General features: G+C 35.2%; 1 protein-coding gene across 1 annotated transcript; it reads left to right on the forward strand.

Annotated features, from left to right (window-relative positions):
• Positions 1 to 94: 94 nt before the first annotated feature.
• On the forward strand, positions 95 to 16941 carry LOC135691671 (putative N-acetylated-alpha-linked acidic dipeptidase). The gene is made up of 17 exons (XM_065209608.2): positions 95 to 1676; positions 3419 to 3701; positions 4020 to 4142; positions 5340 to 5517; positions 6012 to 6105; positions 6445 to 6528; positions 7386 to 7471; positions 7660 to 7779; positions 8625 to 8707; positions 9473 to 9536; positions 10236 to 10303; positions 10826 to 10908; positions 11792 to 11882; positions 12467 to 12722; positions 14703 to 14784; positions 15178 to 15267; positions 16167 to 16941. The coding sequence occupies exons 1-17, from the start codon at positions 1426 to 1428 to the stop codon at positions 16351 to 16353; spliced, it is 2223 nt and encodes a 740-aa protein (XP_065065680.1). The 5' UTR covers positions 95 to 1425; the 3' UTR covers positions 16354 to 16941.
• Positions 16942 to 17047: the final 106 nt, after the last annotated feature.

A 17047-nucleotide genomic window follows, 5' to 3' on the forward strand; every position in this document is an offset into this window, starting at 1 on the left:
TTATTAGAATCAATAACATCAAATATACATTTCAAACCTCACAACCCCCCCCCCCCCCCTTAATGATTTTTAGCTTTTTGGGTACTATAAGTAATGGAATGGTACACCATTAAATAAGTTTTTTCTCAAAGAGTTGAAGCTTTTATCACCAAATTTTACTACCGTAGCTTTTATAACCATGCACTCATTTTTAGCTGATAGCTTACGTGTTTACATATTTCTTGTATAAAGTTTTTTATGGATCTCTTCATGGTAAAAATAATCATTTTGCAAAATGCCATATTAGATATTAAAGAAGTATTCAAGGAGCAAGTAGCCAGGAAAATGTACGTTTTATAGCCATGTAAGTTTTTGGTACAGCAAAATTTCGTGCCATCTTCAAAGTAGGTTTTATGTGAGGAGCTAAATAGGCAATAGGCCTTTAAATTTCATCTCCAAAAATCAACAAATATTTCTAAATCGCTGATTTTCTATGTGTTAATCACAACAGCAGTGTAAAAAATTTATTTTAATCTTACGTAATCTTCAACCAATGGCAAGAACATGAGGAAACATACCACTTAGTTTGTGTTCCTTTAAAATGTTAAATACTGGCTATTATATGTATGAAAAAATTTGTTTGCATCTTTTTAGATTAAACATTGGTATGTTTCTTGATCCAGGCAATCCTTATGATAAATATGAAATCAAAATCTTGATGAATGGAACTATTGTTGGTCATGTTCCGAAAAAAATTTCGCGGTGCGCATCTGGAAGAAAATGAGAACTTTTGTATATGGCCAGAGACAACAAAAGGGGAATGGTTTAGACTTAGAGGTCCCATACAAATACGCTCTCAAGGCCTAACGGACCAGATACATATCTTAGAAAGAACCAAATGCACAGTCTAGGATATTGTCGAATGAGAAAAGGAAATTTTATCTTTTATGCCCATCGACCTTTATGCAAGAATGGCTTACATGCAAGGTTATAGCATGCAAGTAGTCTCAATTTTTCAAGAGATGTCCATGGTAGGCTTTTTGTATAAAGCAATGCGGTTAGGGGGCTGATCAAGTTGATGGTAAGTTAACACAATCTGAACAGGTGATAGTTTAATAGCGTGATCAAAATCTACACACTTGAATGACTGTGGTCAATGAGAGCAACACGGAATTGCGTGTGCTCACCAAGCGCTGCGCAGGTTGTTTGAAGAAATTTGTATCATAGCACCCCCTGTTTCTGTTAAATGTCTACGGTTTATCAATTATAGACGAAATTTATAACGGGTGATACCTACAAACCAAGAATTTGACACCCCAGCTGCATTACCTCTTTTTAACAATTAAAGCATATTTTTATCTAAACTATTGCACTGGTTCATGGATTTTAACAGTATTTTTATTTAGTGATACTTGCTTGAAGATGGTTTAAACAGACTAACCAAAGATGAGCCTGAAAAACTTGAAGCGCTCTCCATGGATATACATTACATTATCGTTGTTCTTAACTCTTTCTTTGACACTTAGCTTGGCAGTATTTCTTTTACATAGATATACCGGAACGTCGCAGAATAGTATTTTCGTAAAACAGCGAAGCGCTTCGGATAAAAAGACATCGAAAGATGAGAAACAGAGAGTAGAGTATCATGCAATGGTGGCAGAAAAGCTTTACGCTAGTAATATCGAAAAGAACCTAAAGTATGTACGCCTTTTTTATGTAACATTAACAACAACGGCATAATTTGATGCTATGTGGGCCAAATACGCCTTAGGCCGTTTTTATTGCATCAAGCAAATAAATTGATTTCGGCTTATTTTCAACAATTGCTAATATTATACGATGCCACAGAAGATTTCATCTGAATTTTAATTGGCTGCAGGTTGTGAAAATTTTTAACTAACAATGTATCATTTAGGCACAGTTTTTCTCTTTCAACTAAATAATTATTGTCCTCTACTTTCGGATCGTAAGTGACATTTTAGGGGAAATAAAATATTTTTCAGTAACTAATAGTAAATTTATGTTTTCCATGTACAGTTGTAGGCTAACATACTAACTTAAAAAACATTCTTATATCATCTAAACCTTTCTCATTTTTCAATATATTTGTAAATTTGAAATGGCACAAAATCTAAGTGTTAACCCAATGCCTAAGGCCCACCAAAACAGAGTAAATTTAAGGGCATTATCTTCCTACTACAGGAAAGATGGTGGGATTGCAATTGATTGTTTTTTAAATTGCTAAAAGTTAACTTGATCGATCAATTGGTTTCTTCTCTGCTATCCAGGTTTTGCAAAGGACGAAAAATCATTTTTCCAGGCCAACTAACAACTTTTTTAACTCTGGAATATGGCCTATGAAACACTCCTGAACAATACCGTTAAGAAAACACCTGGCCTCGTGTCATGCCCGTGCTTGACCGTAACTAATATTGATCTTAGAGGGGGGCTTATGCCCCTCCAAAAATTGTGAAAATCCTCTGTTTCCGATGAAAAATCCCAAAATTACAAAAATCAGTACCCCTCTAATCATTCTATCATTTCTACGGTACTGTGCTAGGTGTATAGCACTGTCACGAATTTCATCCTTCACTCAAAGTTGGAACATATGTATTGGAACAATGATCAAACCGAAAGGGAGCGGGTAGAACTTTAACACCTTCTACCTAGAATTATAGGTTATGACCATGATACAAGGTGAAGCTGGTTTAATGGAATGAGGTCTTCTATAATTGTTTTCTTTCATTGACGAGACTGTAAGTAGCAAGGAATTGACAATTATTCTATTGCCTGGTTTTTGAAAATGAAGCAATTATCGTACCTAAATGGAGTGTGCTAAGTTTTCATTTGCTTGTCTCGATGTCCAGTTTTGCAGGATAGCGAAGTTTGCTATTCGTTTTTAACATGTATCTAGTTTATTTCATCCAGTAGTTTCAAATCATGTTTATTTTCCATTTAACATGGCAAATTTGGATGAACTTCTAAGAAAATATGTCATTCCTTTCTTTACAAGTTTTGCAAAACTCACTGGACAATAATTTTCCGAACTTTTCGTGCAAAACAAATTGTAAAATGAAAAACAAAAGGCATGTTTCCAGATTTGCTTCATGGAAACGATTATAACAGTTGGCCTAAGGTCTTTTCTTTTTCTATGTTTGTTTCCCTGTAAGTGGATTGCTGATAACAAGATAAAATAAGTTCCTTATTTTATCTTGCTGATAATCATAGACTTTCGTTTCCACTATTACAAGCACAGACAGGACAGATGTACTAGGACAGAAAGACATATTGCTGATTTCACACAAGGGGGTGGGGTAACAAATAAACCCTACGTAGTTCTAAGTGAAATTTGGGGACTGTGGTTGGTTTCAATGCCATTTTTGTCTTGATGCTTTTAAGCATGTGTGTTTCTATGATTGACATCAAACATTGATCTTAGGTATCTGACAAGTATGCCACATATTGCCGGTTCACCAGAAAGCAAAAAACAAGCAGAATGGATGGCGGAAAAATTCAAAGAGTACGGTTTTGACCGAGTTGAAATAAAGAAGTATAAAGTATTGCTATCTTACCCAACTGAACCTGGCAGCGTAAAGGTTCTTGATGATGATGGTAAGGAAGATTTCGCCTTTGAATCTGTCGAGAAGAGTTACAACAAATATGAGAACGATTCCAGAGCCATGCCGCCATTTATTGCATACTCACAGTCTGGCACATTTGAGGTAAATACTACAAATCGTTTTAAGAAATTTTCGTAATATTCAGCAGGGCATATATTTGTGTCTGATGCCTGTCACTGCAAATACACCAACGTATTTGATTAATATCTACTCCCAACGCCCTCCTCTTCAAATTAACGCATTTGGAATTTATGATAATTTTGATCATAAATTCCAAATGCGTTAATCTTGATAATTTTTCTTTGAAGAATGGATCTTTTTCATTATCATTCTTCATAGCTCGTTCTTTGCAAACTTAGATTCGTTGATGCTTTCTTCAAATAATGCAATGATATGGATTTGACTCTTTTTCCCCTGCAGGGTGAGCTTGTTTATGCAAATTTTGGACTAGAAAAGGATTTCGAGCACTTACAGAAGAGTGGGGTGGATCTTAAGAACTGTATTTGTTTGGTTAGATACGGTTCCACATCTAGAGCCAAAAAGGTAAGTTTCTCATCATTGCAAATCAGGTGAAATATTCCAAGAACAGTTGTTTATTGTTAGAAATTCACGATTACTCACTTCAGTATTCGTTCGTTTGCTTCGAGTGTTGCAATTAACTTAATTTTCACTGTTTTTAGATAGAATAGTTTTCAACATGTTCTGTTCACCATCTCTTTAAATCTGTTTCCAATGCCTAGCCATTCCGACTTTTATGCTGGTGAAAACTTCACAGTAGCCTTTGTAAAGACCAAGCATCCGTGTTTTTTAATCTTTCTTGTTCTTTCAATTTTCACAAAATAATAATGCCGCTCATTACTGGCGTTGGTACTGATATCCAGTTTCATAATCAAAGCTATTTGTCAAAATCTTATTGCAAAGGTAAATACTGTTAGTGAGATCAAAGTAGCAACAATTTTATCAAAAGGTAGCACAAAAGTTTCAAGTATTCAGAAGCGAACTAGAAATTATTATCAGGTTACTGTTAAATATCATCCAAAAGAAGTTATAAAATTTGCATCATTTGCCTATCTAAGTATAACCTATAATCGTAGTATAAGAAGTCGTAATTTACACTGATTAAAATTTCAACAGAAAACTTAGCAACTGTGACGACTATCTTGGTATTAAGGGACGAGTTATTACTTCTGGCTGTCACTGCTTGCTACTTTCTATTTGGTTGAGTAGACTGAATGCCATGTAGTTATAGTTTTCTTAATTAGATTCAGTTTTTAAAAGTTTAAAGGGAATAGAAGTATTATTCTGTTGGAATAAGGTGCTATTTTTATGTACAGTTTTTTAGATTCTTTTAAACGAGTCTGTACTTATCACGAGTAAAAACGCAAAAATGTTTAATGTGCAAAAATATCATTGATTGAATAAAAAATGAAAAACTAGCCAAGATGCCATGTTAGGAAAGCAAGCTGACTTAACATAAGGTCAATGTAGGCTTCAAACTTAGAAAAAATTGCATCGTTAAAAAATATCTAAGAAAATGGCTTTGAAAATGTAAACATCTTGAAACATACTTAAGCTTTTTGTCTGATACTCTTCAGAGTATAAATCATCAAAACATAGATCAAAACCCACAATTTTTCTACCGCGAAAAAATTGTTTGCAAAATTGATAGTGACCCAAATTATTGTTGTAAATAACTTGTTATGTCTAAATCTTACTTGTTTTTATTCTATTTTTTAATAGCTAAAAGTAGCAACTGCGCACAAAGTAAAAGGCATAATCATCTACTCCGATCCTGAGCAATATTCGCCAAGAGGCGTTTCCTACCCAGACAGCTGGTATTTGCCAAAGGATGGTGTCCAAAGAGGGACAGTGCTTCGAATACGTGGAGATCCCCTGTCAAATGGATACCCAGCTCTTGGTAAGTATAGCTCCTCTTAGGGCTTTTTGTATGCGAGATTTTATGCTAAATAATATAACGGATATGCTAATTAAATTTACTGTTTACTGGTCTGTCATAAAGTGCTTTACACACTGTTTGGTGTATAGAACAGGTCGCTTTAGTTGTCAACTTTAAGATGCTCATGAACAGTTGCCTGGTGATCGCTTTAAGCGTGAAACTCGGAGTGGCAACTTAGAACTATCCGTTCTATACACCAAATAGCGTAACAGATATGCTAAATACCATTTAGCAGCATGATTCTAAACTAGTAAATTTGAAAATACTAAAGCAAAAACTGTTTAAACTCAAACGGACGCCCAGCCCTTGGTAAGTCCCCTCTTTTAGTATGGAATTATTAGATGAATGTCTTCATCCTAGGGCTGTGTCTTAGCACTTCTGCACGAAATAAAAGTGTTGACGGTAAAATTGAGGTTTTCATTACAAAAGACGAGAGTTTTAACATCTTTTTTCAGATGGCTTTCATCGATGGGATCTCAATGATGTAGCTTACTTCCCAAAGATGCCCATTCTCCCAATCAGCTACGAAAATGCAGAGAAACTTATGAAGTAAGTGTTCTTCTTTCTTCAAAGAAGGCAACCAGCTTTGAAATATAATCCAAACAATGTAGATAAGTAACGAGAAACAATTTAGCTAGAAGCAAATGCTCCTTCTTTTCTCAACAGAGGCAATCAGCTTTGATGCATAATCCAAACAATTTAGATAACGTACTTGCAGCGAGAAACGATTTAGCTAGAACGTTATGGTATTGCATCGTTGAAAATAAAAAGAAAATTTTCCATACAGATGTCTTCGTTTCTACAAAGATGATGAGGTATAAAATTCAATCGCGGCATTGCATATTGCAAATTTATGTAAGTTTTGATTGATATTCTTTTAATTGTTAGAATTTTAGATGGAAAAGAGGTACCTGACAAATCATGGAGAGGGAAATTGGAAACAACATATAGAATAAATTCAAAGAAGAGGAGGTATGTATCCTCAATTGAAAGTTGCTTTCCATTACCAGTGCTCTTTTCATATAAAGTCATTGTATTGGAATTTGAACAGCCAAAGTCATGAGCTAACCTAGATTATTTATGTATTGGTATTGGAATCGTTAAATGTAATGACTTTTCTAAATAACAAAGAATGAGATGAATGCTAGGTTATCAGAAGTCTAGGATGCTTAGGTTAACTGAATCTCACAACAACATCATACAAAAAACCCATTAGCCAATTTTTCAGATACTCTGTATCACACAGTTTCGAAAGAATCTGCTGGAAGAGAAAAATTCTTCGTAATTCTTATTTTTATGGTCGTTTTCCAGACTTCTCTTCTTTGGTCAATTATTTCAATATCTCTCTTTGCATTTCAAATAGTTTACCATAGCTTTCATTTTATATGGTTGCAGTAAAATCTCTTTCACAAATATCGTAATTTATATGTTGCTCATTTTATTTCCCTGCCATTGCATAAATTAACCTGTAGTATAAATTACGTTTATTTGTTTGGTGGTGCAACACTAGTTAAACTGCTTGTAATGCTACCGTATGATCTGAGTTTACGCAAGCTATTGAGAGACTGAACACGTTAGCAGCTCAGTTCTCCCCTCTTTCTTCCTAAGTTTTTCTAGTGATACTTCTCTGTTATGATACAATGTTATGATGTTATGATACTTCTTTTTAAAAAAAACATCTCATTTTTCTTTGTTTTTTGATTTTCAATTGAAAAGACTGCTAAACCCAACTAAATGCTAGGCTTCTTTCATGGCATTTCTTACAATGCCTATGTGCATCTTTGATACTTACTGTACCTGTTTCCATTTATTTCTGTATTTCTTCCCAGAAAAGTAAAAGTAAAAATTTCTGTGAATCGAGAAGATAGATTCATTTACAACGTCATAGGAACATTTCAAGGACATGTTGAGCCCGGTGAGTCTGATCCGTAGATCCCTTTAATCTTGAACTTGCAATGGAATTTGTTTTCTACGAAATATGGTGCTTTGGAGTCTAATGCCACGGGCTTTCAACCGTGATTTAGAATTTTGATACTGCCATTTGCTACTCAAGACCAGTATAGCAGCTACACTCCCTTCGAATAGCTTTAATTTCTTTAACAGACCGTCTTATTCTTCTTGGCAATCATCGAGATGCATGGGTGTTTGGGGCAGCAGATCCATCAAGTGGAACAGCTACAATGGTAGAGGTTGCAAGGGGGCTCGGCTGGCTCAAATCTAAAGGTAAGGGGCTTTCAAAGCACGGAGATTTTCTTTTACGTAAGAGAATGACTATTAGAGATAATTTGCTTACTTCGAATGATGTGGAAAAAAGCGAAAGATAATCTTATTCTGTATATAGTTTTGTATCAAGAAGAAAATTTCCATTTTGCGTTTTCAACTATCAAGTCAGTTACCAAATCATGCCGATTTTTGGCTCTAGAAATTTTGAAGAGGTTTTCTGTGCATACAGTTTCTTCCCTATTACGACGTGAGTTCAATTGTTCAAAATCATCAAGGCCCAAAAGGACCCTGGGAAAATTTTGTTACAACTGAAGCTTCAAAGAAGTTGAGAGAGTACAGGGCAGTCTTTTTATCATGATATAAATGGTTTCAGCTTCCATAATAAAGTCTTTGCTTTTTAATCATGCTACAGTAGTGTTACAGATACAAGGGTGTTGGCACAAGAAGTCAGCAAATAGGCGATGCCACCCTGCCCTTAGAAAATTGTGTCAATTTATTCACGTTGCAATTGTTTAGTCCATATAAACGATTCTTCATCTTTTGCCCATCTGGAAAGGTCTTTGACTGTTGAACTTCTAGTGAAGATCAGCATGTCAGCAACAGAAGTTATTACAAACTGTGTGCGTTTAATTAAATGTACAAATATGAATGTACAAAAATATAAAAGGGTCCATATTACGAAATGAGTTGTACTAGACTTTACAGTAAGCAGCTCAGATTATCCTTAGTTTCAGAAGAAAGTTTTGAAGTATGTCTTGATATGTTTGTTTTTTAAGCCATTTCTAAATTTGATATCACCAAAAATCATTTACTTATTATAGACCTATTTAACTCTGCCACTATAGGTTGGAAGCCACGAAGATCAATTTTATTATGCAGCTGGGATGCAGAAGAATACGGCCTTATTGGCTCTACAGAATGGGCAGAGGTGGGCATTCGTACTACCTACTTCTCTCATTGTGTGCTTTTATAAGTTTAGATTGGGAAAGCTATACTTTAAAGATTCTTTCAGCGTGGAAGCTGGCAGTTAGGAATGTTGCACCTTGATTCATGTACCACTTACTGGCTTAATCAGTACAAAGTCTTTCTATGATCAGTATTTTCTCATAGGGTTGCGAAATTGAAGGGTTATGCATTAAATGTGGCCCAGTGCTTTTTATATGCGTTAGAAGGTTAGAAGTCAATAAGCTTAACTATACGGAGGATCTATGAGAGAGAGAAGAGATATAAAGTAATTTGCATGTAGGCCTAGCACTTTTTCAGTTGGTATAATTGAGGTGAAAAGAGCAGTGCAACCTCATTGATACAGCAGCAATTTTAGGGACTGCGGGGCCAGAAACCAAAGACATCTGCAAGGCCCTTGTTCTCTGCAATTCATGGAATATAGAGCTTTATGCTAATAAATGTTTTCAAGCAGCTTATAAAGGTAGAATAGATGAATGATAATTTTGGTAGGCACTCTTGGACTGGAATTTCAATAAAATAGAAGCAGGCGTCACCCATCCCACCTCCTTATTTCCAGAACGCAGTTGTACCAGAATGTGCCATCTTCGAACTTTTGAAGATTAATGATGGGGGGGGGGGGTGGGTAATACTTGACTCTTAATGGCACAACCCCGTTCTATCAAACACTGATGTAATTTACCATTTACAATTTATTACTAGTTAAGATTTATACGTCTTCCCATTCTAGGACCATGCAAAGCTTCTAACACAACGAGCCGTTGCGTATTTAAACATTGATACTGCTGTTGAAGGTAAATATCATTTTGATAACTAAATTGAGTTCATCTTGGTTAGGTGTGAAATTAGGTTTTCCCATACGTTGTCTTGTCTAACTTTCAGCAGCTTCCAAAAATACAAGCAGATTTTTTTCATTCCTAGCAAAAGTCAAATAGTCTGTTTTAGTTCTGTTTCGTTAAATCAAACTAATTAAGCTAACATCAAGCAACAACAGAGATTGCATAAGAATATTAATTGCTGCAGAATGACCAGGCACATTCGTTTGCAAGAAACCACTTCTGGGTCAAATTTTTTTAAATGCAATAGAGTAACGAAGAGAAGAAGAAGGCGGCTTAGCCTGATTGTAATTTGTCGATATCAAAGAAACCCGAACAAGGCCACCTTTTTAACCAAGTTAAAATTCATTATAAGAGAAAATATACAGATAATTTTTGAACATTTAAACCTGTGAAGATGTAACTTTTCATAGTTCTAAAGAGAAAACCAGGGCACACGTTTCTAGCATAAGAGAAAACTCTCTGATTTCCAGAACAATCTGAGAAAGAGACTAGTGAGCGAGATATCAAGAAACAAAACATTTAACAAGGGATATGAAGCAAAGCATAAAAAGAGCAATAACTACATATTTCAACCGATTTCTTTATTTTTTTTATTGAATTGAATTCGATCCAGCTCACTAAAACAACTGAACACATAACGTTCGTCGCCAACAGGGAACTATACAATAGAACTGAAATCGACACCCCATTTGAGAGACACATTTTACGATATTGTAAAGATGGTGAGTATAAACTCTTCTATTGTATTTTTTGTCCTTTTATGCAAATTGAGACTGCTAGAATGACAGTTATCAGTGAGACATTGCATTGTGAATTTTGATACAAAATGTTTCTAGATTTTGCTGGATGCAAGTTTTGTGCGAATAACGGCCTTTCATGCTCATCTACCGTAACTTCAATAAAGCTATATAGCTATATTTTTTGAAGATTATGCTAGATTTTAATATGTAGCATATCGGCCTCTGAATGTTCTTGTATGTGACATACACATTGATTATTTCATGTTCACCAGTGACAATGTTCGCTAAGCCCTCAATGATCACAAGGTTATTCATAATCACAGTCTACTACTTCCACGTTTGCCTTTAAACATTGCAACCTTACAAAATAATTTAATTTTTAGCCAAGATAAAACTCATTCTTTTACAACAGCTAAGCTCCTCTGTGTGAACTTTGAGTACACTTTACCAAAAGTTGCTCTAACATTTTATCTGACTTTGTGAACCCTATTATCGTCGTTTCAGTTCAAAGACCCAGATGATAAAGAAAGCAACCTGTACGACACTTGGGTCAAAAAACGAGGAAATAATAACATTTACGAGCCAGAGTGAGTGTTAGTTTGCTTTTTTGTTCAATGCTTTATTTGAAGAGATTTGAAATTGGCTATGGAAATATTTGAACTATATGAAAGTTGAGCATAAAGCCAATACTTTTCACCTTTCTTGACCTCAGCGTTTTATAAAAGTTCAAAAAATGAAGTACTCTAGTTAGGAAGGTTAAAATGATGAAGCATAAAAGTTCTGTTAGTTAAGGTACTTTTTCACTAATACTGGTTTGCAAATGTCACTCGACTGTAGCTGTATGTCAATCACGCTTTTATCAAGACACTTTTCGACTGGTCTTTTTAACTATTGTATCAGAGACTATATTTATTACATTCACTGTCTGGCAAGCAAAATGTGGGTGCAGATCCTCGTTCATTTACTTTTAGGGTCCCCTTCTCTCTATTGTCAAGTTTCCAAAAAGTAATTCTATTCAGCCTTAGCGACTATTTATCGGAAGAGTCTGTTATAGAGAATATATCTATGGTTTTTTGCAATCACTGTGAATAATATATCGATTTAGGTGGAGTCAAAACCTGTTTTATATGCTCTAAACCCCTAAAACTTTCGCTTTGGTAATAGTGACTTCCAGTAATGCATGGAAGGGAAATGACAGATTTGAGGCCTCTATTTTTTTATAATCATTGCACTTGTTCCTGCCAAAGGATATATGTCAACGTGTTTGGCTCCAATATACACAAAAGGGCGTATTTCCTTTAACAGACGCATACAGGGCATGGCTGTGCAAAGTAAACTAAAAAACGTAACCCCTAGACAACCAACCCTTTCAACGTCACCCCTTTCACTCTCCAAGTGCTACCTATACGTCTGGTACCTTTTCTAGTTCTATTGAGCATGTTATTTTATCTTCATTTGCTGTCTTCATAGGGCAGAACTGTTCAAAACAGGGAGTGACTACATGCCGTTCTTTGCTGATCTTGGGATCCCTTCGATGGACTTCAGGTTTACATTTGATTCGGTGAGCATTTTCAATTTTCGTTTGTAGCTCACGAGAGATGTTGCTTGATGTCATTGACGTTTGAATAGCTTTTGAGATTGAGCCACAAGCATAGAATTTCTACTAAAGAGACGAAAGTCAGCAGATGTGCGAGAATTTCACAACTGTCACCAACGGAAATTCCTTTAGTTTAAATCAAAGAAATAATGACTTTAGAGAAATTTATCGCTAACAATTTCTCTGTATTTTAGAACAAAGATGCTTTTATTAAGAATATTCAACTAGTACTTCCCTAGTTTGTAACTTACTAGGGTAGTAATACCACATCTTTTATCCTAATAGTTCCTTTCATTGCTCAATACTAAAAGTTACATCATATGTTCATTTTCTTTGGGAAAACTTTTCAGGTTTTTTCTACTGATAGGACTTTTTTACCCAAGATCAATTTTATGCCAGATTTTTTTTCAGATAATTATGATAAAACTCCTATTGAAGAGGTCTTTATGTGCAAGGGGCCACCTTTTTCAATAACTTTGAAATGTATCTTAATTTTTCTACCATTTTGATTTTCATTAAAGCTGAAATTTCATTGTTTTCGATTGCAGAAACAAACAGGTGTTTTTAAATACCCAGTCTACCACAGCATCCACGACAACTTTGACTGGATGAAACGATTTGTTGATCCAGATTTCCGTTACCATGAAACTGTTGCCAAGCTGTGGATACAGCTGGCTCTAGCAATGGCTGATGGGATACTGTTGCCATTCAATATCAGGAGGTATGGGGAGAATCTCCTCAAACAAGCTGAGGAAATTGAGAAAATCAAGAAAGAGTCTGGGAAGGCCAAAGACTTGAATACAGGTAGGTTTGGAGGATTTACAAGTGTAAGCGGTCTTGGAGCTTTTGGAGTTCTAAGAAAGCTGTCTTTAGTATTGGTAGTACTTTATTTCACGCAATTGGTAGTACTTTTTTTCTTGAAACGGCATATCTTTTTTAGATGAATTATTTTCTCTTTGAGTCGGTAAAGGATCACAAGAGCAACGTACGTGACATTTTAAGACCATGGATACCAGTTGGAGGTTGAGCAAAAATGCCGTAAACTATCTCATTGCAAAATTTTTACGAAGTTTGAATACTTATGAACACTTAAAGTTACAGTTTATAAGAAAAACTAGTAATTGTTAAACTAGTAAAAAAGGCAAACGTTTTGAAACTTCATTTCAATAAACCAGTAAGAGTAACGAAATTCCTGCAAAGGTTTGAAAAAAAGTGCCATTTTACTTATGAAGATAAAATTGGCATTAAATTGTCTCTAATCTAAAGAAAACTACCGATTACATCATAGTTTGATATTATTTGAACAATGATATAGGAACTTTCTGCAGCCAGTGAAAAGAATAAGGGGGCAATCATTCTTAGGCTAGATGCCACGAAATTGTCTGTATTTGTATTGAAGGAATAGATCCCCTTTCAGTTTGAGCTGAAATCAACGATTTTGTGTAAGACAAACCAAATTTTAATGTACTAGTAAAGTAACACAGTTTACACTCTTCGCCTCGTTTGCAAGCGGAATGGGAACTGTGACTGGGTTGCTCATGGGCGTGAGTGGGACGAACATGTTGAGCTGGCGTGAAAATGGCCTAATGAAGGTCATAACAATGCAATGAGTAAAATAACTTGCGAAAATGATATAAAGTACAACAAGCCTTTGTAACTTGACAAAGCGACCTAAACTTGCATACGCAGATATTGACCATTATTCTGACATTGCATCCTTCGAAGACTGTCTGATAAAATTGCTTCTAGTAAACACCGTTCTATGTAATTCTGAAATTGTATAGTTTATCTGAAAAAATGGTCACCCACCTGCTTCTCTTTGACCTGCAGCTCGCTAGCTAGGTACTGCTAGCCGAATAGTGCTTTGATAGTATCCCGAAGCTTGAAAGAGATGGTTTGTTGAAGTTAAACAGGCAATTTGTCGTTGATCCTCGATAGCACACGTGTAGTCTCTGACGTTCTTTAATGTATAACCCCGTTCTAAATTTGAAAGCATAGCAAAGTTACTTTGGAAGTATTCACATGGGACAGTAAAGCTGCATGCAAGCTTTGATATATCTGTGCATAATCTCAAATGGCGGTATTTGCAGCAAAATACATTCGCTAGAGGGACAATTTTTGCGACGGACTGAAATCCATAAAATGAGATTCCATTCCCGAAAACTGACCAACCAATCATGCAACAGTTATTCAACTAGTTTGCTTTCATTCCGGCATGTTGGTAAAGGTGATGGGTAGAGCTTGCTAAGGCTTGCAAGGCGTGATGTAAGTCAGACGGAAAAACTACTAATGCACTTGGAACTTTTTTTAATTTGTAGGATGAGAATGGACATTTATTTGACTGGAAGTTCAAATATCAGAAACATCTTACGTGGTTAGAAAATCGCCCTGGGATACTATTTTGTCTATTTCGATAACAATATAGAAATAAGAAAACTGCAGGAGGGCGAAGAGCCTGAAACGAGAAATAGGCTTGGGGCATCTGGTATACCCAACGAAGAAAGAAAATAACCTTTTGAAACGAGAAAGTAGGCAAAGAGACCCTTGGACCTCCTTTTACGAATCCTTTTAAAACGACCTACAGTGACATCTTGAAGTGAAACCATACGTTGAATATTTTCGGCCGACGCTCTTCAGCGACTGAGCTAAGTGGAAATTTATGATTAGGTGTGGATCAGGAGTGCTTTTAGTTTGTAGAAAAATTGTTGCTTTTTCCTGTGCAGCATCTAATATATTTTCTTGCTTTGAAGTAAAAATCAAAGAACCTTTCAACTTTCTGTCTAGACCTTATGAGAGAAGCCTGCAAGAAGTTCAAAAAAGCAACATCTGATTTCCACAAAAGATTGCAAAGTATAGACAAAGAGGAGTAAGTAATATTATTTGAAATTAATCTAAAGCATTGACATTCAATGATGTAATAAAGGAACTGGGAGCCCTTGTGGGCTATTCAAGAATAAACCTCACTTCCTGCACCAGACTCGCCATTGAGTCCAAAAAACCCAGACTTGGCAAATAGAGTTATGAGCCGAGAATCGAGGATTTCCTTTCCTTACTAGTAGCAAAGTTTTCTATATCAGTTGCAAGGGTAATAAAGCCATTTTCCCTTTGCCTTTTGCTACAGACCAGACATCGAGGGGAAGCTATAACTTTGAACTGGGACTCCAAGGGTATCGCAGTTTTAAGCTTGAAAGACAACCAGTCCGTTATGGAAATATCTTCACCCGCTACATGTTTAATTGCTTTCACAATTCTATTGCAGTGCACTGGCTGTTAGAATGGCCAACGACAAGCTTATGCTTTTTGAAAGGAGCTTTGTGCTTTCAGAAGATATTCCTGGTGAATACACAAGGTAATCAAGGTTACACATAAAATAATCTTCAATAGATTTGGAATCTTCATAAAGATTAGAAGTTGAGCGCTTTATTATATCATCAGGCCCTGGAATAATGTTTTCCCTATGTATCTGAATAATACAGGGTATTTGCTTTGCAATGTGGTTAAATGCAAATAAATTGTCATTGTCATGCTATGAAGAAAACTGCTACAGAGATATGTCCCAGTGGTAATTTTATGTTTAGGTCGAAAAATGCTATCTGCTCTCTACTGTGTTTTCAATTCAGTAATGTTAGGTCAAAGCGAAGTTTTTTTTGTCCTTATATCATAAGAATTAATTCCGTTCAGTAAGAAAAAAGTCCAGAAAAGAGTTCAGAAATTGATTTTATAAGCAGATTTTTTGGACTTTTTTATGTTTGATCACATCAACTGAAAGAATACCACAAAATACCTTTAATAGTGCAAAATATGTTAAATCGGTCAAAAATTGACAGAGCTATTGCATGCAAAAGCTGAGTTTTGCTAATAGTGAAGCTGTTATTTTGGCCTTGTTCTTAGATTGGTAGAGCCTAGTCCTTAGACTATTAATGATACCTTTAACTGATTTCGCACATTTAGTGGTATTTCACAATGCTCTTTTAGGTTATTTGTTCAAATATCAATAACTTAAAAAATAGATCCTTATGACGATTTTTGTAAATTATGTACGTTATATTTTCAGACTGAATTTTTTCTCCTTTTATAAAAGATTTTATAAACATATAGTTATAACGATATGTAAAAAACTTAAAGATATTTATCTATTTACGTTTATCATGCTATATATTTATGACTTTTGGATTCATGCTCATTGTAATTAGGTATGTTTAAGATATTCTTGCAACTGATAAACAAAATGGCGTTTTTTTATCGTAGGCATGTATACCATTCTTCGGGCTTACGCGGAGCACTGAGTGATGTGGAGAAGGAGAAGCCTGGGTCGATTGAGGACTTGAAAATCAAAATAACGGCGTTTACATATCATGTTAGGATGGCAACAATGAGTTTGCAGAATTTCTTTGTTGAAGAAAACTGCTCAGAAAAAGACTGTGATTTTGTATAAAGTAATTAAACGTTAGGTTTCATAGTTGTGGAACCACTTTTCAATGCAAAAGTCATACAATGCCTGCCAAAGTACTTGGAACACCCAACAATTTGTGCTGTGTTTTCATATTTTTAAAATTCTTTTCCCAAATACTTCTACTTTCGTTCTTGAATCCCGAAGCTATGTTGATAGTTTAGACAAATATCATGCGAGTCATACGAAAAACACACTTTCTAATCTCCTACGTCGTTTTGTAGTAAACCAACATCGTTCAAAGGGGAGGGGAGTGTTCCAAGACTTCTGGCAGGCGTTGTAGGTCCAAGAATGAAGCAGTCTTGTCAACATTGTATCTCTGTGTTACAGAAGTTTCTTCGGCATGTAGAATTTTCTAAGCTATTCCTAGACATTAGAAGCATAACATGTTGAAGATTGCAAAAACTTTGAATCATAACAAGGCAATTAATTATTAATTAACAAGAATTAAAACATATATTTATTAACAATATAATAAAACATTTCAATGAAAAAATGGATCATTTCTTTAAATAGTGTAATTTAGCAGGTATTTATAGAATCAAATTTTCCAATTCGGGTTGTATTATGAGACAGTAGATTCTTTGATTGCATGCTACTTCAGTACAAAGGCCTAAGTTTTGGTAGTATTCATAATCGAAGCTAATTGTGAGGAAGGGGGAACATTATGCAAGCGAAT

This window comes from Rhopilema esculentum, chromosome 13 (genome assembly GCF_057945365.1).
Source record: "Rhopilema esculentum isolate cy_ngs chromosome 13, ASM5794536v1, whole genome shotgun sequence".
In the NCBI taxonomy this organism is placed as follows: domain Eukaryota; kingdom Metazoa; phylum Cnidaria; class Scyphozoa; order Rhizostomeae; family Rhizostomatidae; genus Rhopilema; species Rhopilema esculentum.